Source organism: Centrocercus urophasianus, unplaced genomic scaffold (genome assembly GCF_019232065.1).
Source record: "Centrocercus urophasianus isolate 14NV4802_14NV808 unplaced genomic scaffold, USGS_Curo_1.0 seq_340, whole genome shotgun sequence".
NCBI lineage: Eukaryota > Metazoa > Chordata > Aves > Galliformes > Phasianidae > Centrocercus > Centrocercus urophasianus.
This window is the reverse complement of record NW_024884912.1, coordinates 6,691-33,166: the sequence shown is the minus strand read 5'-3', so window position 1 is coordinate 33,166 and position 26,476 is coordinate 6,691. Positions and strand designations below refer to the sequence as shown.

At 50.9% G+C, this 26,476-nt stretch overlaps 1 protein-coding gene across 6 annotated transcripts; it reads left to right on the top strand.

Annotated features, from left to right (window-relative positions):
* The first annotated feature begins 2,920 nt into the window (after positions 1-2,920).
* On the top strand, positions 2,921-25,842 carry PRPSAP1 (phosphoribosyl pyrophosphate synthetase associated protein 1). Of its 6 annotated transcripts, none has more exons than XM_042831081.1 (12): positions 3,481-3,565; positions 5,583-5,696; positions 10,463-10,515; positions 11,938-12,004; positions 12,970-13,051; positions 15,249-15,421; positions 15,775-15,890; positions 16,894-16,949; positions 17,205-17,350; positions 23,159-23,229; positions 23,889-24,035; positions 24,466-25,842. In XM_042831081.1, the coding sequence occupies exons 6-12, from the start codon at positions 15,268-15,270 to the stop codon at positions 24,622-24,624; spliced, it is 849 nt and encodes a 282-aa protein (XP_042687015.1). In that variant the 5' UTR covers positions 3,481-3,565; positions 5,583-5,696; positions 10,463-10,515; positions 11,938-12,004; positions 12,970-13,051; positions 15,249-15,267; the 3' UTR covers positions 24,625-25,842. The 6 variants fall into 6 exon arrangements, with proteins under 6 accessions (XP_042687016.1, XP_042687012.1, XP_042687011.1 ...); XM_042831079.1 differs by having other exon boundaries at positions 15,775-15,895; XM_042831080.1 differs by having other exon boundaries at positions 12,970-13,056.
* The last annotated feature ends 634 nt before the right edge of the window (positions 25,843-26,476 follow it).

Below are 26,476 nucleotides of genomic sequence, written 5' to 3'. Positions count from 1 at the left end.
ACCCAGCATAGAACCACAATCCTGAGCCCAAACCCCATAACGCAGCACAGACCCACAACCCCATGCCCAGACCCCACAACCCTAAGCCCAGACTCCCGTAACCCAGCACAGATTCACAACCCAAAGCCCAGACTCCCAAAACCCTGAGCACAAACCCCGTAACCCAGCCCAGACCCCATAACCCTGAACAAAGAGCCAAACCCAGTGCAGACCTCCTAACTCCCAGCACCAGGGCACAATACTCCTCCCACTTCCAGCAGCCTTCTCACTCCAGTGCCCACTGAAACCCACCCTATAGATTCAGGGAGGACGGGGGACGAACACCCAGGCGGGCACACGGCAGAGCTGACCGGCTTTTGCTTTATCGGGATACTTAAAAACAGAGGAGCCCCACAGCGGGCTCCGATGCTCGGCGCTTTCCTGCTAAAGGCAGAGCGGGGCGGAACGGCCCTTGGTTGGGGGGGTGCGGATCCGAGAGCCGCGCAGTGCTGGGGGAAGGGAGGGCTGTGCCGCGGGTCGGAGCTCGCAGCCCGCACGGTGCCGGTGCAGGAAGCAGCCGCACGCTGCCAGCCTTCCTGGTGACTAACAAACGTTGTATTTCCGCTCAGCACGGGACGCGGAGGGAGGAAATGAGAACGGCTGCTGGCAGGTGGGAGCGTCTGGGGCTTCGGTGGGAGTCAGCTGTGTGCTGTGCTGTGCGGTGCGGGAATGGGGTTCCGCCTGCCGGCCCCTGTCCTGCCCACGTGCCGTGGGGAAGCAGCACATCTCCCCCCCGCGGCCGATTCCACACCATCCCGCACAGACACCGTTTGTCTGCCCCCAGACACAGGGCTCGGTACAGACATGGGATTGCTTCCATCACGGCTCGGTGCTGACTGGGCTCATCTGAATGACAGCAACCTCAACTTGCACGGGAGGATCTCAGTGCTTGGGAATCTGTGGGCATTGGGTTCATCCCGACCCACCTGGAGGTGGCCCCGCAGGAGCTGGTCCCCATCATCACACATTTCCCACAGTGTATCCCCCTGCCATGCAGACATCAGCTCGGGCACCCCCTGCTCCCTGCTGGAGGGCTGCAGGATGCTCAACTTGGGGAAACTGAGGCAGGAGAAGCAGACAAGATTTACCCAGATCTGTGCAAGAATCTGAGGATTATACACGGCAATTAAACCCATCTCTGCTCTGTGCTGTCCCCGGTCTCTTCCTGCTCCCAGGCGGCGAGTGAGATGGTTTTCTTTGGGGAAAAAATGCAGAGTGCCAGATCCCCACTGCCCCCACCACTGCTCCCCCCTCTGGTGTAAGGCATGATGTGGAGCTCTGCCTGCTGCACAGAGCCTGTGGGAGCTGTGCGCAGTGGGAGCTGTGTGCAGTGGGAACTGCAGCCATTTGTGTCCCAGATGCTCCCGATGCCTGCTCAGCCCGCATTGGTTTCTTTCAGCACGGCACGAGTCTCAAGGTGGAGCCAGAAATAGCAGTGATGTGCTGCACTGGGGTTGGCCAGGCTGCAGGTCTTGGCAGGGGGACAGGTGCTGCAATGGGAAGCTTCCAGCAGGGGATGAACCAAGCTGGGGACACCAGGAGCAGGCCTAGAGCAGGAGGGGATGGAATCGCACGAGGTTTGGGGCTGCAGGATCCGGGCTTGGGGCTACCAGCTTTGCTGCAGGGCACCGGGAAATTCTTGTGACTGTGTAGGGACAGCACCTGGATTGAAAAGCTGTACTGGAGACCAGAGCTTGGCCCAGGAGGGCTCTCAGCCTTTGGAACCTGGGCAGCTCCTCAATCCCAGCAGGAATCCCCGTGCAGCCCAGCAGCACGGCGCTCACACATCACCCTGGCGAGGCTGCGAGCTGAGCTCATTCCCACAGCTGATGACTTACACAGAAATATTTCTGAGGTCACCTCCCTGTGCTCCCACACACCCCACCAAGCACAGCCCAGCACCGGAGCGCTGGAATCCAAGCGTGGCCGCTCCATCTCCCCGCTCTCCCCCAGATGCAGGGCTGTGGCAGCGCTTCCACCACTTCCCAGCAGCGGTTTCCTGTAGTGGGATGAGCAAAGGCATATTTGGGAGCTGACTCAGAGGCTGCAATGGGAACCACCTGGGGGACAGCAGAGCAGGCTGCTCCCACAGTAAGCACCGCGTGGCTCTCAGCAATGCTCAGGACCACCCAGAATTGCCCATTCCCCCCTCAGCTCTTCTCAGGACCCCCCCAGCTCCACTCAGGGCCATCCAGCATTGCTCAGAACACACAAGCGCTACCCGTTCTCTCCCAGAGTCCCCTCAGCACAGCCTATTCTCACCCAGCATCACTCAGGGCCACTAAGCATTGCTCAGGACCCCCCTCCCCCAGCACATCTCAGGACCCCTCAGCATTGCCCATTCCCCCCCAGCACAGCTCAGGATGCCCCAAGCACCACTTACACCCACCCAGCATTGTTTGGGACCACCCAGAATTGCCCATTTCCCCCCAGCACAGCTCAGAACCCTCCCCTCCCCCCCAGCATTGCCCATTGCCCTTCAGCTCTGCTCAGGACCCCCCAGCGCTGTGTTTGCTGCCTTTTCACCCCTCTGGAGCCGCACTGTGCTCAGAGCACGCCTGCAGTCACCACGTCCCCGTGTGGGGCTGAGGCAGGAGGGCCTCAGGGGGTGCGCGGGCGGCGGAAGTGGATCACAGAGCAGGGAAGGGCCATGCTAGGCTAAAACACGGATGGAGGACCAGCAAGGGGCTGGGGGGACTTGCCGAAGGGTCTTGCTGAGTTTTGGGACCGCATCAAGATTCTGAGCAGCGAAACTCCGCCCTTCTGCGGCCGCTCCCGCAGGCAGCACAAGGAGCGTGGAGGACCGAGCGCCACGCCCCGCCTTCCTGGCTATAGAGTGCGCGTAGAGGGCCCTCACGCCGCTTCCGCCGGGCATCTTGGGTGCGGGCAGCGAAGCTGCCGCAGCTCTCTGGCTGTGCCTCACGCTGTTTGGAGGAGTGGGAGAAGCGGCGGAACGCGGCGCCGCATCTGCGAAACGGGCGTGAAGCCCGAAGAGCTCGCGCCGTGCTTACCCTCCTCCTCCTCCACAGGTACCGGCTCCGTTCGAGCCGTAGTAGCGGATACCCGTCGCCCGCTGTGGGAGCAAAGCGCGGCGGCGGTGCCCTCACCCAAGATGGCGGCGGGCCGGGGGCGGGCTCTCTCTCTCCCTCGATCCCCGCGGAGAAAATGGCGGCGCGGCGGAGCGGGACCCCGCGCACAGCGCCCCCCGGCCGCCCTTCGGCCGCCCCTCAGCCCCCAGCAGGAGCCCCGTGAGGCGCGCGGCGCGGATGGCCCGCGGAGCGCCGTGGGGCGGCAGGACGGCTTCTCTCCTCCTCCTTCCCACCCCTCAGGGGGCGGCGATAGCGGCGGGGAGGAAGAAAAGGATGCCACGGAAGCTGCTGTTGCCTTATAAATCTCTTTTTCCTCCTTTCCGAGCTCCCAAGGGGCTGCATGACGCTGTGGCGATGAACGCGGCCAGGAGCGGCTATCGGGTTTTCTCGGCCAACTCCACGGCGGCCTGTACCGAGCTGGCCAAGCGCATCACCGAGTAAGTGAGCCCGGAGCCGGCAGCCGGCAACAGCCCGAGTCCGTGCCGAGCGGCTGTGGGACGGAGATACTTGGTCCGATCCGCCCCTCCGTGCTGGCAGCGTTCATCCAGCTGTGGAGCCGGTGTCTGTTTGGGAAGGGAGGGGGGGGAAGCGGTGCTGGGAGGCGCTTTGCTCCGCGGGGCGGTGGAGTGGCGCCGTCCCAGAAGGCGATGGAGAGCCGTGCAGATGCGGCGCGGGGGGACGCGGTGCGGGCGGTGGGCAGGCAGCTGGATTCGGCGTGCGGTGCTTACGGGACCGTGCGGTCTGAGCGCGGGCTCGGGGCTTTGCGCGGGGACTCGTGGCTCTGCTTTGTCGGCACAGCGACGTGCGGCCCCAGCCTGGAGTGGGGTTTGTTGCTCTGGTGCCCTGGAAATGCTGACAAAGAGGAGCTGAGGGGTAGAAGCGTGCCCCTTTTTTTGCAGGCCGTTGCTTTTCAGCTCGGCTCGGTAGAAATTTACATGCTGGTCCCGCTCTGTTTGTAACAACGCTCCCCACCGTGCAGCGCTTGGAGCTGGATCCCACTCACACTTTTGGGTTGGGTTTGTTTGGTTCAGACTGGGGCAACCAACAGGTGGGCACTGCCTGCTGAGGGGGCTTTTCTGGGAGGCAGGGGTGCGTTGGGTTTTTTTTTTTTGTAGGCTGCTGTTCTAAGGCTGGGTATGTGTTTCCTTTCTGCTTTTGATCAGATACAGCTTATAGGAAGCTGCTCCCGAAATTAAGAGGCCTTTATGCTTGTTGGTCTGGTGTGGAGGATAGCATCCTTACCGCTGTCCATGCAGCTGTCTGCTTCCTGCTCAAACTGGAGATAGGGCTGAATACAGATGTGCTGCTGCCTTAAACTGCAGGAACATCTTGCTGCTTCTCCAGCTAGCATAACAAACAGTGCGTTCAGTCTGTAGCACAGGTAATTTGCACAAGGCTGACTGTGCTGTTTGGCAGGGATCACTGGTGTTGATGGGACACGTGTTGGATAATAGTGACAGGCTCCTTTATGTGAGGTGAGGTGGCAAATCCTTGTGCTTGGCAAGGTGTTACTGGTTCACAGGTGGGTTTGGTTGGTTGTTGTTTTCTTGCTATGTTTGGTCAGTTCCATATCACTTTCCCTTCACCGTTAAAACTCTGAAAATGAAATCTGTATAAAAAGAAGACATTCTTGCTGCAATAGATGGGACGTGGGAAGACCTGTCCTGTTGCGTCAACGCGGGAAGTAACAGAAGTCCCCTGGGGATAGGGGACGAGCTCCAAGTTCTCAGGACTGAAAGAGCAGGGAGGCAATCTTTATTCTCCGCTCTCTGTCTCAAAAATAACTCGCTTTCCTCTAAAGATGTAATGTGGAAAGACGCAGAGCAGGCTTCCTCAGGCTGTGGCACACAGCTGGCTGCGTGACGTGCTCTGTTTGCACTCACTTTTCCCTGTCAGCCTGTGAGTTATACGTGAGGTTTTAAGCGTCTGGAATTTCTCCCTGCCATAGGGAAGCACAGGTGCTCCCAGGTGTGCTAGGGGCTGTGATCTGCAGGTCTTCCAGTGCTGCTCTGAGGCTGAACAGAAGCAGAATGCAGAGTGACCTTCTGGCTATGCCTCGTGATCTGAACTTCTGACAGAGGCAAGATGGGCTCCTTGCCTTGCTCTAGCAGTGGTGAGGGCGCTGGATGCTTGAGCAGCGGTATGAGCACGTGAATGTGTTGCACAGGTAGTGCTTCAAGTGGGACTTAAATCCTTGCTGTCCATAAAATGAGGGCAGTTATCACTCAGATGGAAGTGTCTGAGGTCACCTGTGAGAGGAGGTTTGTTGGAGACAAATGCAAAACCTGCAACTCTCAATAATGTGGATTTGTCCACAACAACAACAACAACAAAAAAGTCTCCCAGAAACTCAGTGGTATTTCTCAGCCTCTCGTGCTGTAGTTTTGTATTGACTTCCCTTAAGAGCTCAGGAGCTGTTTCAACACGCTTATAATGCATCCCTTGTCTTTTCAGGTTGCAAAAGATGTGCGACTGCTGGCTCTGGCTTCCCACTGTGTCCCTTCCCAGCACATACGTTGCTGGGGGGTCGGTTGCACCTGTTAATAGAGTTGGAGCAGTCCTGTAAGGGTGAGTCTGTCATCTAATATTGTGCGTTCTTTTAAAAGTTAGTTTTTTAAATGACCTTTGGTGTAAATGGTAAAAGAACTTTAAAATAACACACAATATTAGGAGTTGGGCTGGCTGTAGGGTGAGGCCTAAAGGCTCGCTTCAGCTTTCGTTTTGAGCTTTTGTTTCTGTTAGTTTAGTTTCTGCCAGGAAGAGGAGCTGGTGCTGACTCATGGGAGCCAAACGCTTTGTGAGAATTCTGATGACTTCTTAGAGTCAGGATGACTGAAACATAAATAAACCCTATGTTTTCTCCAATCTTGTAAATGGACTGGGACTCTTTGTTTAATCCTTTCCCTGAAGGAAGGAAAACTCCTGCTGTAATTGGGACGCTTGGCATTTGATTGCAAGCTGCATCTGCTAGGAAGAAAGATGATTTCTGTGAATAGTTCTTATCTCTGATGGACCTTGTGTGCTGCTGGGGGGGGAGAGGGAGGTCTTACCAGCATGGAGTCTGTAGCAGATGAATTTAGATCTCCCTCTAGCTGCAGTGTTTGGCACACAGGGTCTCTAACTACTGCATTTCCCTTGCTGCGTGGATCTGAGGATTGAAGCTTGCTGATGTGTCCCCACGGCTCCTGCAGGCCTGTGTTGTGTTGGACATGGTGTCACGCACTCCTTGCAGGCACTGAATATTCTACACGTGCATTTGTGTGCAGCACGCAGTATGCTGGTGGTCTGAAGGTGAGAGCAATACTGTAAACCCCAGCAAAGCAGATTAATGAGGAAAAGATGGAGACCTTTATCCTGATCTTTGGTCACAGAGCTCTGTGTGCAGCAGTGAAACAAGTGCAGTGCTTTCTGAGGCAGAGCTGAAGGCAGATCCTGCTTCTGGAAGAGATGGTGTGTTAGGAGGTCTTGCAGTAACCTTTTTTGGCTGAAGGAAGGAGCGTTTTTGTTGGGATGGAAGAGAAGTGATATCATCCTGCTCTCTGTCTCCAGACTCTGCTCTTACTGTCTGGGGAGAGCTCGATACAATCCAGCATCAGGAGAGGAGCTGGCACCAACTCCTTTCTGTCTTGGACACAGAAGCACTCACTGAGACAGGGAGCTGATAGATGTGGCAAGGTAACACTGCACCAAAGGTTTTGTTTGGGCAGAGAGAAATGAACAACCAGTCAGACAGTGTGGTTGGGGGGAGTTAGAGATGGGACACAGTGCTGGAGTAGGGGCGTTGGTGAGCATGGAGTTGGGCTTTGGGGTTATCTGTGTGACTTAAGCATTAAAACAGCTGAGCAGGCTGTGTGATAGCTCTGTGTGCTGACTGGTGCCAAGTGTGGGAGCTGCTCAGTCCACAGAAACACACAAGAGCAGGGCAAAATCTGTGCTGTGTGCATGGCTTTTGCAGCGGCTGGAGCAAACGATGCACGTGCTGTTGTACAAGTGGCAGATGGATGGCATAAACTGTTCCAGAATCCACTTGTGCTGCGTGGATGGAGAGAGGTAAGAGGGGCTAAAATGGTTATAATGGTTTCAGAGCAGATTACTGTGTATCCAGAAAGGTGCTTTGTTTCCTTGCCTGGTCCTTGAAGGCAGAGGTTAGGAAATGCACCCCAGAACTGCTGCTGTGTTAGCTGGACGAGTTGTCTGTGATCCTTAAGGATTTGCTTCAGTTTGAAACAAAGCCCTGCAAGTGAATTTACATCTCGTGTTTTGATTCATCAGGTCTCTTTAATTGATTGTCCTTTGTCTCGGGAGCCTGGTGCTGTGGTTTCTGACCTCCTTCAGTGGAGCGCTTTAAAGGCTGATGTAGAACCTGCAGTCCTGCAGTGTGTCTCTTCCTTATTGAACTACAAATGGCTTCTGGGCTGTTCACATTTAAACTGCACTGAACACAGGTCTTGAAGTCACTCTTGTGTCCATGGCTTAATATCCTCCTGGCACCTGCTGAGACTTTAGGAAGTTGGATCATAGCAAGGGATATTACAGATCAATACACATTTTTTACTAATTGTGTTGAGTAAATATTTTTTTTAAAGCCACAAAAAGAGATTTTTCTCTTGCATTCCAGCAGGTCCCAGAGCAACTGAGTCAGTGGCAGAGCTGCTCCAAGGACTGCAGGGCAGCAGGGAGGGAGGCTTTGCCTTTTAGGAGCTGTGAGTGCTTGAATGGAGATCACATTAAAATCCTGAAGAGATGGAGCAGCCTGGAGCAGCAGCATTTCTTCTTGGTGGGCTGTACGCAGCACATCTCACCTCTAAAGACTGCTGTCTTTAAAGGCAAGGCCAACACCAAACCAAGTTCCTGTCTCTGGGGTGGAGAAGTGAGCTTCCAGAAGTGTGCTTGTGAGCCAGCAGGCATGAGAGCAGAAGTGAGATTTCTGCAAGCAGCGTGAAATCAGCCTGACCATTTTCCAGTCTTAAATACTTGAGTATCAGCAGAAGGTTCTCTGCAGCCAAGCACTGCACCACGTCGTAGTGCTTTTGCTGATGGACCTCATTTTGCCTGAAGTCCTGTTGTAGCTACAGAGTCTGAAGTATTCTTTTAGGCAGAACCAGCTGTGGCTTTCTGCTGCTTTGAGTGCCCTGAACTGTGGTGGTGGCTTTCCCTAGTGGAGATCTGCCTGTGTCTGTGGTCACCTCGGTCTGGTGGTTCTGACAGCCTTGTTCATAGGGCTGTGCTCCTGCAGCCTCGTGCAGAATCTTTTGCTGTCGCTTTAATTCCTCTGTTGCCTAAAGCAGTGAGTGCTTGTGAGCCTCTGCAGGGAGGCAGTTTAGAGGGCAAGGAGCTGGGAGTGGATGCTGAAAAGGGAGAGGTGATGGCAAGTGGAAGCTGTTCTTTGGTCTCTTACCAGGTAAGAGGCTGTCAGGTGGTGCAGGTGTGCTCTGCCCTTGGCTCCTGTGTCCATCTTCCTTTTGATGTCCCGTGCAATTTGCTGCTTTACAGCAGGAGCTGCAGGGACAGCCCCCCACTGTTAGTAGCCTGGACTAAGTCTAGGTTTTATCAGACTCCTCCTTAGGCTGAAGTCTCTGATTGTGCAAAGCTTCTGCATCAGATGGAGGGAAAGGTGTGCTGCTGAGTAAACACACCTCAGCTTGGAGCACTGTGGAGCTGCCTGTTGGTCCTTTCGCTGTGTCTGCAGCTCAGATCATCGCAGAACACTGCAGGCAGGGTTGATATATGACTTTAAGGACAGTTTTATCTCATATCCTTCCCATTGCTGCCTCTCTTGTTTATTTGCAGTCAACAGTTGGAGCAGACATTTTATTTATTGTCTGGCCAGAGCAATCTGCTACTGCTTGTGCCAGTTGGCGGCTGCTTACTGTCTCTTCTGCTGTTATCTGCATCCAGCTTTGATAAGCTGAGCTGTTTTCTGAGTCCCTCTTTCCATCAGGAAGCAAGCGTGCCGTTCCTGTTTCTTGCTTCAGGAGCACAGAAACTGCATTGCTGTTTGAATTGAGGAGCACTGGGCTCTTGTTTCTTCTCCAGCGTGGTTGGGATCTTTCCAGCTACATCCTCACCACGTGTCACAAATGCCCCACCATTGGGGGGTGTTTTGCAGAGGTGTTTCCAGCTGGATGGTTCCTGAAGCTTTCCCTCCTGTCATGAGCTGTGGGGCTGACTAAGGGCATCTGCACGTTCTGCTTAATGGAGCAGTATTCCAGCACTGCAGCGTGCAGTGAAGTGAGGGTGTATGTGCCTCCAAAGGGAGCTCGTGAGACGTGCTGTGTGGTCATGGAGGAACGAGTGAATCATTCAGTGTTTACCCACACACTGATTTGTTTTGTGTTTGATTGTCCAGCTTGTTTCAACTCGGATTTGTTAGCAGTGGTTGGGCTGCACCTTAACGTTTGCAAATGTGCCGCTGTTATCAGGACTTCAGGATCCCAAGGGGCAACAGGGAGTGTCTGGCAGGTCTGTGAGCAGACTTCACCTTTGATGTACACAGAGTCAGTCCTGGAGATCCCGGGGCTTGGCTTTGTGTTGCTGCTGCTTTCCACAGCGTGGGACTGGTGAGAGAAGCTGTAGTAGAGGTCTGGGTGGAGTTGTTGCTCCAGACTGCACAGCACCTGCATGTGCTGCAGTGGGTCCCTGACCTGGGCTGGGTCTGCAGGTAACCACCCACATGTAGAATTTGCTCACCAGCCTCAGTCCTGGCAAAACGTGCTGCCAGATGAGCACCAAGTGCTTTGTAACCAGTGCAGCCAGTTGCTGTGTTGGAATTTGTGTTGGAGTTTCTGTTGTCACTGCTGTCCTGGTCTCATCACTTCCTAGGACAGCTTCTGGCTGAGGTTTCCAGCCTGGGGCTCAGCTGAGTCCAGAAGCCACTGGTTGGTCAGCAGTATGCTGGTGGTGAACACACCTGTCTCTAAATAGGTATTAATGCATTACTTGTCAGCAGGGTTAAATACAGAGTGTCACCTGAGGACACAGTTGGGACTATAGAGTGTTTTAATGATTCATTTTGAAGAGAATTTTATTGTAAAACAAATTTAAGCAAAATCAAAGAGGGCTGCTGCTCACATGGAACCTGGGCCCAACCAGGGCTGCTCCCAAAGGGTCAAGGACTGACGTGGGTGGAAAGCAGTCACACAGGACGTGTGTTCAGGCAGCTGAGCCCCTGAGTGCATGCCTGTATGAATGGGGGAGCTGTGTTGCTCTGCAGCTCAGCTGCTACGTTTGGGTCCTCATTAGGCAGTGCTTTGCTTTGTCAGTGTGCACACAGGTGGGCTCTGCATGGAGATCTGCTCAGTGCTTCCAGTTTCAATTTCCTTTTCTCTCTCCAGGCGTCTCGGTGCTGAGTTGGGGAAATCTGTGGTGTACCAGGAAACCAATGGAGGTAAGAGAACTCTTTAGTACTTGCAAGCCTGTTCTGGGCTTATTTTAGCCATACAGATAGATGGCTCTGTTGGCCAAACCTGCCTGGTAAGTGCAGTGATTCATCTGTGATGGTACTGCTGAACTTCTGCATCTAACCTTAGGTGAACCAATTAAGTGTGTTCCTTCATTTCCCATATGGCCTTGTTTCCTGCCTGTCAGCTGTCTCATCTGACATAGATTCCTCCCTCAGCTGTTAGTAGCTGCAGAATACTTGCTGTTGTGCCTAGGAAACTGTCTTCCAGGTTGAAGTAATGGCCTTTTTTCTAAATGTCTGCCTTGCAAAATTTCAGTCGTTCCCTACTCCTAGTCCTCCCCTTTCTGCAGGCAGGTTATGGCACCTGTTTCTCTTTCAAGAGAGCAGGTGTGTGGCCGTGCTGGGAGCTGTGCTTTCAGAAGGTTGTTTTCACCTCTTTAAGTGTAGCAAGTGCCCATTTTCAGATATCCTTGCTGGGCTGAAGCATGAGGATGTTGGCTGCCAGGACAAGCAGGCGGTGCATGAACTTCTGTAGCTGTGTGTGGCTATGATGGGATGTTCGTGCTGTCTGTTCATGCTACTGAGAGTTTCCTGCCCTCTGGGGTTAGTTTTAAATCAGGCTGCTTGCTTGGAGGCCTGAAGTCATTCCTCATCACTGCACAACAGATCTCTCTCCTTTCATCAGAGTCCCTTCAGGCTGCTGCAGATGTCTGGGCGATTAGACTCTGAATTCTCTGGCTTGGTAGATCTGTCTCTCCTCTAACTTATCCCTGCCCTCTGGCTCACAGCTGTGTGGGTTAGGAGTGGCTAAGGAGGGCCCCTTGGAAAACCTGGTGTCACTGCTTGGGCCCTGCTGAGCTGTTCTGGGGCTGGGCTCTTGCTTTGAGTGAGGGCTGTAGGAAGTGATTTCAGCAGACTCAGACTTCCTGCTCATGTCAGCGTTGAAATATCTTCTCCTTGGTAGTGAAGATGGGGAGACCTCCCTGTGAGCACTGCTGCTGGTGTGGTAGGCTCTCCAGCCTGCACACAGCTGGCCCTGTCAGCTGCAAATGAGCCAGGTTAACCTGGTACTGCTAGGGGATGTTCTGTGCATGGTTCATTGGGATCTAGTGAATGTGGTACTGACAGCTTTCAGCATTGAGCACAGAGAAATGAAAAGGATCTCTCGTTAGGCGTTAAGTAATGGTAACAACATTTTAGCCTAGTTTAGCACTGTGAATATAGCTAGCTCACCAGTCTGTGATGCCAGCTCCTTGCTTCCCAGGGCTTTTGGAAAATCCACTTAGCTCCCCTTGTATGCATGTGGCAAAAAGGAGCAGTTCCTGCTGTCCTCCCTGTGGGCCAAGTTGCCTTTTCACTGGAAATCTGACATCTGGGAATAAAACTGTGGTTTTTCATCCTTTCCAGAAACAAGAGTTGAAATAAAAGAATCTGTCCGGGGTCAGGATATCTTCATCATACAGACAATCCCCAGGTAAGGGACGTGTGACTTCATTTCATGACAGTGATGTGCTTTTGATTTCCAGTTCAGCTGATGGTTCTGGTTGGCTTGCCAGCCATGCTGGTGTCTCTTTCCAGTATTGTTGTTGCTTTGACTTCTTAAATTAAGACACAGCATAGTGTTAAGCTGCTAAAAATTCCAGAGGATCATTTGCACCATGGTGAGCTGAGAAGCTTCCCATCGAATAGCATGCGTGTCACCTGAGGCAAGTACAAGTGTGATGGATGATCTAACATCCCTGATGGATGAAACATCCCTGCTCTGTGTGCTGCTGTCCTTGTAGGATCAGTTCCTTGGTGATTTTTGACTGGTGTTTTCATTTCAGGATGTGTAATTTCCCCTGCCTCAGTTACCTAGCAGCAGAACCAGCGATGAACATCAGTGGTGGCTCTTGTTACAAGCTGGATTGCTCTTCCTCTTTCCCTATAGTGGTGTAAAACTCAGATGGAAGCCCTCAAACCCTCAGCTTCCCTTCTCTGCTCTTGTAGCTCTTAATGATGATATGCTGTTTTCAGGGATGAGGTATATATATATATATATTGATACCAGGCAAGAATAAAAGTATTCATGCTGTGATAGCATTCTCCAAGCTACCAAATTCTGCTCAGCATTTGGAGATCTCAAGGTATAATAAGTACCAGCATTCAAGCAGGTAGCAAAATAACCTGGAAACCAATATTTTCCCAGCTTGCCTAAGAAGTACAGTCCACTGAGAATTCAAGTTCATTTCCTCTTTGTAATGCTTGGCCTGTTGCTAAAGAAAACAGTAGGACTCCAAGGTCAGCTTGCTCTCTCCTGCAGTGCCTCTTGGAGGCTGAGACACTTTCCTAGAGCTCCTCTCTCTTGAGAGATTATTTTTTTTTTTGAGTGTTTCCTCCCCCAGGGAGCAGCTAAATCTCCATGAGATGAGAACCCGCTGATGCAGGATTGTGTTTCAGGTGAATGGTGCCATTCTGTCCTCCCTGGGGAGAGAGTTCTCTGAAATAACTTGTAACTGAGAGCTTTGTAAACATGAGACAGGTAAGGTAAGAGAGCTAACTCAGTCTAACAATGATTTTTGGGAGGGGAAAACCTCTTCTGCTCTCATATTGTCAATCCCTTTGTTCTTTCTGTAGGCTGAACTGAGTGTTTCCAGGTCAGAGAATGGGTCCTTTTAGCAAAAGGGCTCAACTCCTCCAGATGATGAGCCACTGTTGTGCAGACAAGTCGTCTGTTATTCTTAAGCTGCAGCTGTGCCTCGCTGCATTGCTTGAGAGGACAGGTTCAAGGACATCTCCATTTTGCAGAGGGTTTTGGGGAGCTTTTAAATAGAGCAAAATCAACAGTTCTGGGTAACCTGAAAGTAGGACTTCCACGCTTATTAGCAGTTTGAAAAGCAAGCAAAACAGTAGGAATTACTAGGAAGGGAATAGAGAGGGGAAACAGCCTTGTTGTGCTGCAGTGTGAATCCACAGCCTGCAGCTGAAGTGCACAGAAAGACCCAAATATCTGATGCAAGCTCCCTGCCCAAAACGAATATGGCAGAAGTCCAGCAGTTACACTGACAGGTATCATCTGAGGCTGCTAGAGTGGGTTTGCATTTGTATGAGGAAAAAATAACTAGCTTAGTGCTGGTTAGGCAAAAATAAGTAGCTTAGCACTGAGCAAGGGAAGGTAAAGAGAAAATCTGCTGGAGATATTTGGATTTGAGTGGCCTGGAACAGGTCCTAGGGGCTCTGCTCTGTGAGAACAAGGAGGAGGAGGTGGTGCTTTCCATGATGAGTTGTTTAAGCTCAGAATCTCCTTCCTGCCTACTGTTGCCTGTACCAAGAGTGTGTCATATCAGAAAGCTGCTGGGCAGAGTGGTGGTGGTAGAGATGAGGAACGCACTGTGGACTATGAGGGACACAGAGCGTCGATGTTCCTCCTCCAGCACTCCCTGCTCTGGCGTGTGGGGTTATTGCTGCCAGGATCCCAGCACAGCTCCGGGGCTGCTGGTACCTCCTGAAATGAGGGCAGCCTCTTACAGAAGCAGTTCTGTCTGTTTTCTGTTCCTTCTGTTTTGTTTTAAAGTGACTTGAGAAGCGATAATGAAAAAGGTATTGGATTTCTGGGGTGACCTTCGAACAGTCTTCAAGTTGGCCACTTTGTTTTTATTCTGTACCGATAGCAGAATCTTTTTCTCCTTTCCCAGCCACCCTGGCACAACTGAAACAGCAAAGGGAAGAAGTGGTTCTTTGTTAGCTTGCTGTCCTGTGTGGCAGGGATTCTGTTTTATGTAATTCTTGGCTGGATGCTTCGGGGCCAACAGAGCTTTCTTGTGTGTGAGCAGCATTGTGCACGGGGGCTGCCAGAGCCAGCAGGAGAATAAAGGGACGCAGAGCATGCACAAGGGGGCTGCAAATGGAGGTTAGTTCACAAAGGAGTGGGGAGCAGTGGAGGAATGGAAGGAGTTATTGATTTGTGATGTGTGGCATGTGAAGAGGAACAAGTGTCTGAGCTCTTGGGGTGGCCAGGAGCTGCTTGCTGCTCTGCTGCATGGCCAGGTCAGCTTCTGCTTGCTTATCTTGTGGCTCTGCAGCACTGCCCTCCTGCTGGAGATGTAGTGTGTTGTTCGGGGTAGCTGGAAAACGTGAACAAGGGTGGATTCTTCAGTTTTTGGTCTGGAGTTGCTCTGTGATAATGCAGACAGTGTGTGGAATTTGGGCTTCCCTTGGTGTTGGTTATAAGGAATTGAAAGGGCTTGGCCAATGTCTTTTTTTTTTTCACTTTCCAAAATGAAGTCAGATGCAGATGAATGCACTCCTACCACACTGGTCATCGTGGTGAAGCTAACTGAAGACAGAGTTTTGTCTGTGTTCCTTCTGTGATCTATATGTATTTTCTGCTTACGTCACTTTTTTGTTCTCTTTCCAAATAAAGATGGCTGGGGTTTGTAGTGCTGTTTAATCAGGAGATAAGTTGGGGGGGGTTTTTTTCTTTGTGGTGATGGAGGAAGTCATCACACACCTCATCTCAGGATACAAAAACCAAGTGCTGATCCACAGCTTCTATGTTGGAGTCAAATTCTGTGCACACAGCAGCTGATTGCAGTGTGCTGTGGCACAACAGAAGGAGCTGTGGGATTACAGTGTGGGTCTGGCATAAAGTAGAGCACAATTTATGTGAAAGCTTGGTGAGGAGAGAGGGGGATGGGTGTACTGCTGCTAATATTTGGGATGATCTTGAAATCTCACAGGGATGTGAATACTGCTGTGATGGAGCTGCTGATAATGGCTTATGCACTGAAGACTTCCTGTGCCAGGAACATCATTGGGGTCATTCCTTACTTCCCCTACAGCAAACAGAGCAAAATGAGGAAGAGAGGCTCCATAGTCTGCAAGCTGCTGGCATCCATGCTTGCCAAGGCAGGTGAGTGCTGTGGGCATCCGAGGGGTGCCGTCCTTCTGTCCCCCATCAGATGTACAGATGTGCTGCCAGACCTGTGAGCTCCTTTCTGGGAGATAGTTTTCCTCAGTTTGTTGTTCTTTCTTGAACTCGTGGCTGGGGAGGTGGCCTAGAAGTGTCACGTTGAGATGCATTGTCAGCCTGGTGCTGAGACTCCTGTTGCATTCGTACAGTTCTTATCACGTCTTTGAAACTTCACGTTCCCTTCTTAAGCTTATTTTAACTCATGGCACACTGGTCTGCAAAGTGGAGATGTTTCAGGAACTCCAGCCACGTGGGAGTTGTCTCCATGAATTATTTTGTTGTTCTTTTCTTAGGTTTAACACACATCATCACTATGGATCTTCATCAGAAGGAAATTCAAGGCTTCTTCAGCTTCCCTGTAGACAACCTGAGAGCATCCCCTTTCTTGATTCAGTACATACAGGAAGAAGTGAGGTTACTCTAGTTCTGTATATATCCACTTGTCTTAATGCAGTAGCAGAGTTGAGCTGCTGCTTATGCAGAGGTTGTGCTGTCAGGCTAGATTAACTGTTCTGTTCATTTTTATTTTTGATTGTATTTTTTCTTAGGGAATACATCTTGCATGTTTCTCAAGGAAGTGAGAAAATGTTATGTTAAATGAGATTGTGTGATTGTACTGGAATAGAAGTTGAGTTCTTGACCGTAAACAGAAGAGGAACTTGAGCCCTCAGCTGAAATTCATTGCTCTCTATGGAGCTAGTGCTGTTTGAGAGATGCTATCTGTGCTCCTGCCTCTCATCACCTCTTAAATCCTGTTAAACTGTCTTTCCTCACCCTTTGTTCTGCTTTGGATGTCTGACTGATCTGAATTATTGATAGGCTTTATCTTGGGCTGTGCTCAGGAATGCTGAGCATGGGGGGCCTGGGGGTGGAGGCTTTGCCTCCCAAACGCACAACATTATGACTTGTGGTGGTGTGGTGAGAGCAGTGCTTCTCCATGGGGGGGAGCCCTGGCTTTCAACCTGCAGTGGGCCCACATCTGGTGCCATCCATTGTTTAAACCCCACCCCCCCTTGCTCATTTTGAGCACAAAACTAACACCTGCTCTGTGCAAGCTGAAGCCTGTGGGCCCAGAGCCTTTGCTAAACCTTCCCTTCCCTGTGCTGTGCATCTCAGGCAGCTGCAGTTAGCACTGCAGGTGATCCCTGCAGGTGCCAGTAGTGAAAGGAGGCACCTAGCTGCAGTCTTGTACACAGTGGGACCTGTGAAAAGATTACATCATGTGTGGTCTTGCCCAGTGTTAAACCTATTTGTGTTGTTTTGCATAGAATATGCAGTGCTTGTGTTGAGGAGTGCAATTCTTCTTACCACAGAATGAAGATTTGGGGGTGGGGGAAGCTGTTCTAAAGCTGCCTGTCAAATCAGTTGTGCATTCTCAAGATCTTTACTTAAATAGTTTTTATCACATCCAGATTCCAGATTATAGAAACGCCGTTATTGTGGCCAAGTCTCCCGATGCAGCTAAAAGGTAAACAGATTCTTTACTAGCTGGTTAAAAACAGCTCAGAAGAAAATCTGGGCTGATGGGGAAATACAGTAGGGGGAAAACATGGGAGGGTGTGCAAATAACTCACCAATCTGATCCAAGAGGCTTTTGTTTCTTAAAACCACTGTACAGCCTTTGTTTGCCTGGTGGAGAGGGGGAGTTGTGGGAGAGTTCTGCTTCACTGGGCTGAGAAGCTGCAGCCCAGCATCTTGCTGACCTGCTGTGCTTGTCCCACAGGGCTCAGTCTTACGCTGAGAGGCTGCGGCTGGGGCTGGCAGTGATCCACGGCGAGGCTCAGTGCACAGAGCAGGACATGGATGATGGACGTCACTCCCCTCCCATGGTCAAAAATGCAACTGTGCATCCTGGTCTGGAGCTGCCATGTAAGATTGAGCTTCTCTGCTTATGCTTGAGGGGAAAGAAAGGGGCTGTTAGGTGTAATCAGCCTAAGGGCAGCTGGACGAGTGGAATTTTTCTCATGGAAAGGTCGATGTTAGCAAATTGCTGGAGGAGGTACAGGGAGAAGTCCTTGTTTAACTCCTAGTGGCCATGCAGAGCACCAGGATTGCTCCTGTTGGGGTGACCAGTCAGCTGTGCCAGACTGACAGAGTTCTGCTCGAAGCTTGCAGAATAATGAACTCATTAAAATCAAACAAGAAGTGCAAAAGTGGAACTAACAAGGGAGCAGACATTGAGACAGGCTGCTGTCCCCATCTTGGAGGGATGGGTTGGACTCTGCTTTCCCCTCTTGCTCCAGCCATCATTACTGCTGGAGGCTTTCTTTATCTGGAGAACCATGCAGTCACCTTGCAGTGTCTGTTTTGACATACTTCTGATGCTTGTGTGGCTAGTGTGAGTAGGTTCTTAGGGAGCACTGTTGGACTGATTCCTTTGCTCTTGCTATCAATTGATAAGCTGCTCTTGAGAGCACACTGCAAAGAAAACAGCAGGAAATGTATTCTGGGAAAAGTGGTCCTACTAGCACTGCTTGTATTCATGCAACAGCAGCAGTCAAACAATAGCAATACAGTCAAAATCCAGCTCCTGTTTGGAAGGATTTTAGTTTCCTAGGTAAATGGTGATAGGACAGAAGTGATGGGGGCAGTGAATGAGGCTGGGAGCTGACTGTGGGAAATGCAGCATGCTGCTGTGTGTGATAAAGAGCTATCTATCAGGCAGCCCAGCTTGATTATACTGGTTGTGGCTGGGGCTACTGATAAGCAGCTCCTCCTGTCTTTTGAAGTCTGGGGAGAACATCCAACCAGTTTGAGGACAAGTCAGGGAGGAGGAAGGCGAGTAAGACTGCAGGCATTTTACATTAGCCCAGTCCTGCTTGCCATAATGAAATCAGCTAAACAAAGCTTATGTTGTTGGTGAAACTCCTCCTGGGCCTTGGGGGACAGGTGGGGTTTGGCAGTGATGTTTGGAACCTCATCTTGCTCGTCTCCTTTCTGATAGGAGATTTCTTCGTGCACTTGCAGCAAAACAGGAATTTGCACGGTTGCACTTGGCCTTTTCCTTCTTGTCCTACTCTGAAGGGATTCCATCCTCCAGCTCACATCTGTCTGCTGTCAGGGAATTGATGCCACGGTGTCTTTCTTTCCAGCTGTGTCACTCCAAGGAATCTCAGCTGCAGAAGCTGGCGCTGCTGGGCAGCCCCATCAGTGTCAGCTCATGCAGAACTTTGCCTTTGTCCAGCTCAGTTATGATTTCAGTGAGAGAATGTTTTCAGTCCTCAGCTATCCAAACAAACTAATTTGCTGTGTACCACCACTGTTCATCTCCTGCAGAAGCTCTGCACTTGACTAATGACCTGAAGCACACATGTCAGACAATCAATCTGTAGCTTGGCTGCTGTCTGTCACAGAGGTGGGAGGGTTATGCTGCAAGCTTGTCCAAAACTCTCTGAAGAAAGCTGTTTTTTATCTCCTGTTTTCTAACCTTACTAGATGCCTGGCTTTGAGTGTGAGCTGGGCTCTGTTACTGGAGCTGCAGGATGCTGAGCTGTACCTGTCTGAGGGCAGTCTGTAAGCTGCTACTTAATCCTACCTGTCTTTTATCCTCTGCCACCCATCTGTTATCTGTGTGGCAGGGTTAAGGATGGCAGTGCTGTGAGTGTTAAACCTCCCTTCCTGTCTGATTCAATTGTTGGAAAGGTGGCTTCCCACCTCAAGTGGGGCATTAAACAAAACCCTTGATCAGCTCTTCCTGTGTTATTCCATCACCAGCAGTCTCAGCATCACAAGGTTTGATGGCAGAGTAAAACATGGCTTGGCTGTGTGTGTGTGTGTGTGTGTGTGTTTGTGAACTGGCCAAAAAAGCCTCTGGCTGCCAAAGCAGTCAGTCTGCAGGTCTGCCTGGCCCAGGTGCCACAAACACTTGGGAAGTGGCAAGGCTCCTGGGGGGCTGCTGAGGCTGAGGGCCCCCCTGTGGGCTGCATGGATGTTGGTGTGGAGCGTCCTCCCTCTCCTGTCTCCACAGTTTGGGGTCCCCAGGGGCACTGTCACAACCAGAACTGAGGTAAAACCCAGGGCTGGGAGCAGTCCCAGAGCAATTATGCTTCCTGCAATTCCTTGTGGGCTTTCTAGTGAGTTGGCCAGGCTCCTGCAGCTGGCACGCACCTCTCCTCCCTGTCCTAATAGCAATCATGTGCCTTTAATTAATAATTCTTATGCAGCATCGTGGCTTGTTTATTGTCCTGAGAGTGTGAGCTGATGTGATGCTCTGATCAGGTGGCACGTGGAGCTATTGCAGGAATGCCAGAGGTGTTTCCAGACACACTTCCTCAAGTGCTGTGCTGAAGTGGCAGCAGGAGCTCCAAGTGTTTGTCACTCCAACATCAGAAACCAGAGCCTTTGAGGCAGGATGTCGCTCAGAACTGCTCTCTTTGATTAGGCACTGTGTGTCTCAAAGCTTGCAGCTGGCTTGGGGCTGTGCTGCAGCAAACGTGTGGAAACTTTGCATCCTCATCTTAAAGAAGAGGTGCAGAGCACCCTGTGTTCATTTGTTTCGGTGGGTTGGAAGTTTGGTGCTTTCTCCACAGAGGCAATGGTCAGCTTCAAACCCAGAGCCCAGCCAGCTGCTGTGAGAGGAGAGAGTTGGGTGGGAGAACTGGGGTGATCCTGGGTCTGTTCCCATGTTCTCCCCCCATCTCTTTTCCATGTCCTGGCTGGGCTGCAGGAATGTCACCTGTCCTTCCAGCTCTGTCTGTGTAACAGTTTTGGAGGAGCCTTTTGTTCCCAGGCTCTGTGGTCAATGTGCTGTTATTTCACCCAGTGATTATTGCTTTAATACATGTGATGATAACGTTCAGCTCCAAACAGAATTTCTTTTAGCATTCCTTAACCCATTTTTGACTGCTTAACTGAAGCAGTGGCTTTAAGCACCTGGGAATTGTGCTGCTTCATGCCATGATCATCTCACCTTCAACACGTGGTGCTTGATGACTGTCACTCACAGCAGGCTGACGGTGCAGGTTAGGCTGATGGGCTTCATTCCCCAGCACCCCCATGTTCTTTAAATCCTTGTGCTGTAAAAATGATGGCTGTTTTCTCTTGTATTCCTAAAGCTACCAAAACAGCAAGCATCTGTTCTGACTTACCAGGAAAAAGTAGCAACGCTTCTGACCTAAACTCACGATAATCAAAGGGTTTTGTGTTTGGGAAGAGGCTGCTCTTCACTATTTGGAACTATTTTTCAAGCCACCTTCTTGTATCAGCTCTGATGGGCACACACAGATAATGTCAAAAGACTTGGAAGAAAAAGAAGTTGGCCACGATAACCCTTGCATACGCTCTCATCACGTTGCAGTGATCAAAGTTCTCTTGCAATTTGATGTGGTTGGTTGTGGGTGGATCTTGGCTTGCAATTTTTTTCTTTTCTTTGCAGAGAAAATTGAACAAGAAAAAGGGAGAACCTCTCTTTAGGATCCGGGTAGGTCGACACGTTGCCTACCATACTTGAAAAATAAAGCAGACAAAAGATGTGAAGCACTGCTCATGCTGCTAGCTGCTTGGTTGGCCTTTGAGCATAGCAAGGAATGTATTTGCTTCCTTCATGGAACTGGGAGGGCACAGGTCTGCTGAAACTTGATGTGATTGTCAGTAAAACAGTGCTGAATTTCAGTTCCCTGTATCCATTAACTATGGCTGAGAGTTGTCCCTATGCTGGCTCTTGTAAACAGAGCTGGCACTCCTGTGGGTGCACACGCAGGACGGAATGGCAGCCAGATGTAATCCTTCTGATTTTTTTCATAGCTCCCACCTGGAGTTTTGTTAATAACTAATCTGAGCAGGTAGGTAGTGCCTGTAATTGAAATCTATGGTCTGCTTATCTCTTCTGAAGCTTAATCCGAGTTTATTACAAGTTCTCCTCCTCCTCCTCATAAGAATATTTTCCCTTCAGGATTTAGACGTGACTTTGCATTTGATAAGAGACTCGAGAATAACAATGCAGAGACTGAGGAATGTGCAGTGCAACGAGCAGTTAACCCTTGAGCTCTGGGTAGCTGGGAGCAGTTAACCCTTGAGCTCTGGGTAGCTGGGTGTTCTGATTCACACTGCTTTGCAAGGAGTAACGTTCCTCTGGCAGAGCAGAGGGATTGGGTGCCTTTTGTGCAGCTCTGAGGGGCCTAAGGGAGACCAGGGAGCAGAGCACGTTGTGCCCATGAAGCACAGCACTGCACACGAGTCCTTGGAGCTGTGGTCTCATAACTGCTTTCATCACATCCCTCGGTGTGACTCACCCGCTGTGCATGGACTGTGAGTGTTCCCAGGCCCTGAGGAGCTGTGGGAAGAGTACTGGATCAGCCTGCTGTGCAGGATGGGGAGTTTCGTGTAGGACTCCTCTGACCCAGGAGGGCAGAAATCAGTGCTCAGACAAGGCTTTGTGATGGGCAGCAGCTCGTGTCTCAAGTGTGAATTACTGCATGGAAGTAGGTTATCTTATGATAGATAGCAAAATGTTTTTCCTAGGTCTAAAACTCCTCTGGATTCAGGAATCTGTTGTGGCCAGAAGTTTACAAAGAGGAGCATCCCTGGTGGGACACTTGGCTGCATGCCTTGTAGATAGCATGAAACCTGGGGGCTGCGGGCCCATGGGTGCTACAGAACGTGAGGTGTTGTTTGCTGCAGTGGTTAGATCAGCCCAGACTGTCACCTGATGAAACTTTCATAGCCACCACTGTGTCCTTGCCATGCTGTGAGTTTTCCTGCAGTGCTTACTGCATACCCAAGCACCCTCTGGCAAGTGAGAGGCATGGAGTGTTGGTAACTGGAGCTGATCCCTGGCTGGCAGGAGTCTGAAGGCCGTGTCACATCTGAACAGTGCTTCCTAGTTTGTGTCTCCTTCCTTTTTTTTTTTTCCTATGCTGCTGCTGGAGGTTTTTCAGGATGAAGGATAAAGGCTGTTCCATGTGTAGTTTTTTCTGCATGAGCCTTGTTGGTGCGAAAGTAGAGTCAGCAAAGTGTGGAACCTTATTTCCTGGCCCATCTCTTGACCGTGTGTCAGCGTAGCTCATTGACACGTATTTCTGCTTCCACTGACTGGCTGCACTGTGGTTGTAGAACCGAGTTGGAACTGAATGTTATCCTGCTCTTTCTGTTAACTCATTTCAAAATACTCAGCAGATTCTGAAACCTGCCTGGGGTTTCCTTTGCCTGTGCAGGTGTTGGTAAGGTGCTTCCATTACCTGGGAGATCCTTGCACGTTTGGTGATACCAGAGAAAGCAAGCAAGCTGCTGAGTCAAATCCTTGAGACAAATCAGTGACAGCCAGTGAAGAATGGAGCATTGCAAACCATGTGCCTTGGAGAAGGGCTGTGCAGAGAAGCCCATGGGTTGCTCCCAGCTGTGAGGCTCCTTTCCTCAGGTCCTGTTTTGGAGTCACTGCCATGACCCACCAGTGAGGTCTGTGTTGTAGCACTCTTGCACAAGGGTCTGTTAGATGTTTGGAGCTGCTTCTGTCACAGAGATGAATAGTTGGTCCCTGCAGAAACTGAGCTTCATCTTCGAGCAGCAGTGCTGTTTATTTAAAGAGAAAGGCAATGGTTAAAGCATGGTTACCCACTGTGGTGGGGATCAGGATGATGTAGAGCACGTCTGTGTCTGTGCACCACCATGAGGCTCTGCTAAGTGGGGCTGCTGCAGTTGGACTCGAGGCTGACTGACTGCTTTTGTTTGTTTCTTCTTTAGTGATGATGGCCAAGGAGAAACCACCGATAACTGTGGTTGGAGACGTCGGAGGAAGAATTGCCATCATTGTGGTACGAGATGATGGAGAGGAGTGGGTGGGGATGGTTTGCTTTCAGCGTGTTTCCTTGAGCTGCACTGTCCCAGAGGGTAGGAGGGGCTGCTGGTGTGTGGTGGGAATGTGATTGTTGTCACTTCTTTCTCTGGTTTTGCTGTTGACTTTGGTTTCCTTCTTTATTCTCAACTTTCTGTTGAGAACTGTTCACAGTGCAGCCTCGGAAAACCCCAAATCATCTTGTTCCCTTGAATCTACAAATACCAACATCTGCAGAGCTTCAACAAATCTGGGATATGTGAAGAGATCTCCTAAAGGATTTGAAGCAAACAAAAAACCTTGCTGAGTTTCTCATACATCCTGTGCCATGCTGCTGTGCAACAATTACCATGCAGCAAGGAAAAAACAACCTTGCTCAAGATAAGCTCTGTGCTGCTTATGTGTGCTGGGACTGTATTGTTTCCAAAACACAATATTGGTGTTCTTCAAAAGGATCTGTAATGTGCTCCATGCTATTCACAGACTTTGGCTTTACATCTAAACAGCAGCTGAAATTGCCTGAGGATTATTATTTTTTTTCCTTTGTTCAGAGCCAAAGCCACAAGACCTTGCAGACCCATTTCTGCACTGCAGGCACGAGAAGCTTCTGGGTTTGATGCCGTTTCTGTTTCTTCTCAGGATGACATCATTGATGACGTGGAAAGCTTTGTAGCTGCTGCAGAGATCCTGAAGGAGCGTGGAGCCTACAAGATCTTTGTGATGGCCACTCATGGGCTCCTGTCTGCAGATGCACCCCGTCTCATAGAGGAGTCTTCCATCGATGAGGTGGGCATCGATTTGAACTGCAGGGTGTGTGGATGAGCCATCCCTGCCTGGGCATTTCCCTCAGCACAGCTGCTGTGTGTGACTGCTTTCTCACAGGCCTTCTGCCCCTCTCTTCCCCCAGTGCTGATGGGCCAATGGGCACCTTGTGAGGAAAAACATTTGGACCTGAACCTCGGTGACAAAATACATCAGGTCCTGTGCTCTAAATGGGCCCATCCACCTTGGTGGTGGTAGCTGTCATAGGGTGCTGGTCACAGTAGTGTTCTGAACAGTTGGACTGTTTTAATTAATTGATGGAATTAATTAATTTAAACATGGGTTCCTCAGCCTGTGCAGCTGCAGGCGTGCCCTGCAGAGCTGGGATAGCAGCTCAGTGAGAACGAAGCATCAGCAGCACAGCTGATGGTCTTTTCTTTCTGGCACTCCATAGGTGGTGGTGACCAACACAGTTCCTCACGAAGTGCAGAAGCTGCAGTGCCCCAAGATAAAGACTGTGGATATCAGCTTGATTCTCTCTGAGGCCATCCGGCGGATCCACAACGGCGAGTCCATGGCCTATCTCTTCCGCAACATCACTGTTGATGACTAGAGCTGCCCCTGCCCCCGTCCTGGCTTCCACAGGAGAAGGAGAAATGCATGAAAAGGCAATTCCATAAATTATAGGCGTAACACAACCGTTTATTCTTGTAGGAAGGGTGAGAGTTCTCAGGGTCTTGAGCCATGAGATCCAATAGAAAAAGATCAACCTGACCAGCACTTTACAGTTGAACAGAAGAGGCCACTGGCAGTGGGGAGGGTTTACAACTCTGAGAGAAATGAAGAAATGAGGAAGGTTTGAATTTTTAAACTCCATTTTTATTTTTTTTTTTTTTTTTAATTCTTTTTTTTAGTGTTATCACTTGCTCTGAAGGGTGGGGGGAGAAGAAAAGTGTGAAAAGAATAGCTGTCAGCTTCTGAGAAAGGAATAGAGAGCGCTGGTTGCTGCGTGTGGATTGCAAGAGGAAGCAACGTTTGGGTTTCTGTTTCTGATTGTGGCTTGCCTGAGCACAGAGAGGAACGGCTCACTGAGCTGCTGGGCTGCTCCACTCACTGCTGGCAGGGCAGAGGGCCAGCTGAGCACCCTGTGCTCTCTTGCATGGCATAGCGAGCGCTTTCATCAGATCCAAGTTAGCAGAAAGGGCAGCTCAGGTCCTGTCAGTGCAGGGCTGCCCTGGGGCTGGGTGCTGGGAACAGGCTCGAACGTCCCTCCCAGCAGGGCCAGGGGTGCTGGGCCGTTTCGTTCTGTGAGCCTTGGGTCGTTGTGCTTCAGTGGAAAGTCGTGTGGGGCTCTGGGTCATCACTTGAACACCTGTCTGCCCTGCAACACCAGGTGTGATTCCTGGAGCTGCCTGAAGTTGCTGAATGAGGGCAGAATCTTCTCGGGGTGGGGGTTGGAGCAGCGTCTGCCTCCAGCACAGCTGAGCTCTCTGAAACAATAACACTCAACCTGCGATAAAATGCATGGGATTTCTCCTTTTTTGGTGCTTGCAGTGACCCCTTTACCCTCTGAGCAGCTGCTGTGTCTGAACCATGAGGCTTCTGCTGTAAGTAGGCTCTCTTGGCAGCTTGTCGCCTTCTTCCCAGGGGAAGCAGGACTTGCTACTTGTTCCTTTCTTGAGTGACACAAATCCTTGGCTGGAGGGGACGCTGGAGAAAGCAGCGTGCAGTGCTTGTGGAGGGCATCATCTCCAGGTTGATACAAGGAGAAGTTCCCAAACTGTGATCTTCCCCCTCAATGAAGCAAATAAACATGCTGCAGTAAAGCCTATACTACCTTCTAGCTGGTGGTGTGATGAACAAAGCCTGCAGCAGGCAGCCTGCTGGTGGAGGGCTGTCTCTCCCGTCTCATCCTTCTATTTCAGAGATGGGGATCTGAACGGTGAGCAGGGGTGCTGTGAGCAGGGAGAGCCTTCAGTGCTTGCAGACAAACCTGCCTGAGCTGTTGGGGTTTGTTTTGCAGGATGGTGTCCTGTCTTAGGGCTGGGGCGGGGGTGGGAAAGCCCAGCCCTGAGCGCAGTGAGGTCCTGTATGGAGTCCAGCACTCCTCCCACAGCTGTGCAGGGCTGGGGAGCTCCTTAGGCCTGGGGCTCGTAATGCAGTGCTGGGCTGAAGCACTGCTGAACCGAATGACTGAATGCCTGCGCTGGGCTGTGCTCCATCCTGCGAGCTGGGCTGCAGGAGAGGAGCAGCACTGCTTTTCTGTTCCCTTCAAGCTGCTGCCTCAGTGCACGTCTAGCACTGAGCCAACCCTGCCCCCCTTCCCACGGCCTGAACCCCCATCAGCTGTCACTGCAGCAGTGCTGCTGTGCTCTTCCTGCTCCAACGCGGCTCTGTGCCTTCACAGCGCTCACAGCTGCGTGCACCGGGTGCCTCCTGCAGCGTGAATGGACCCTGCACGGCAC

Bases quoted from the DNA above. Each gene is read 5' to 3' on its own strand.
- PRPSAP1 (XM_042831077.1), top strand. From the start codon at position 3,402: ATGCCACGGAAGCTGCTGTTGCCTTATAAATCTCTTTTTCCTCCTTTC. The intron at 12,005-15,248 runs GTAAGGGACGTG...GAAATCTCACAG, and splicing joins ATCATACAGACAATCCCCAG to GGATGTGAATACTGCTGTGA. The intron at 16,950-17,204 runs GTAAACAGATTC...CTTGTCCCACAG, and splicing joins TCTCCCGATGCAGCTAAAAG to GGCTCAGTCTTACGCTGAGA.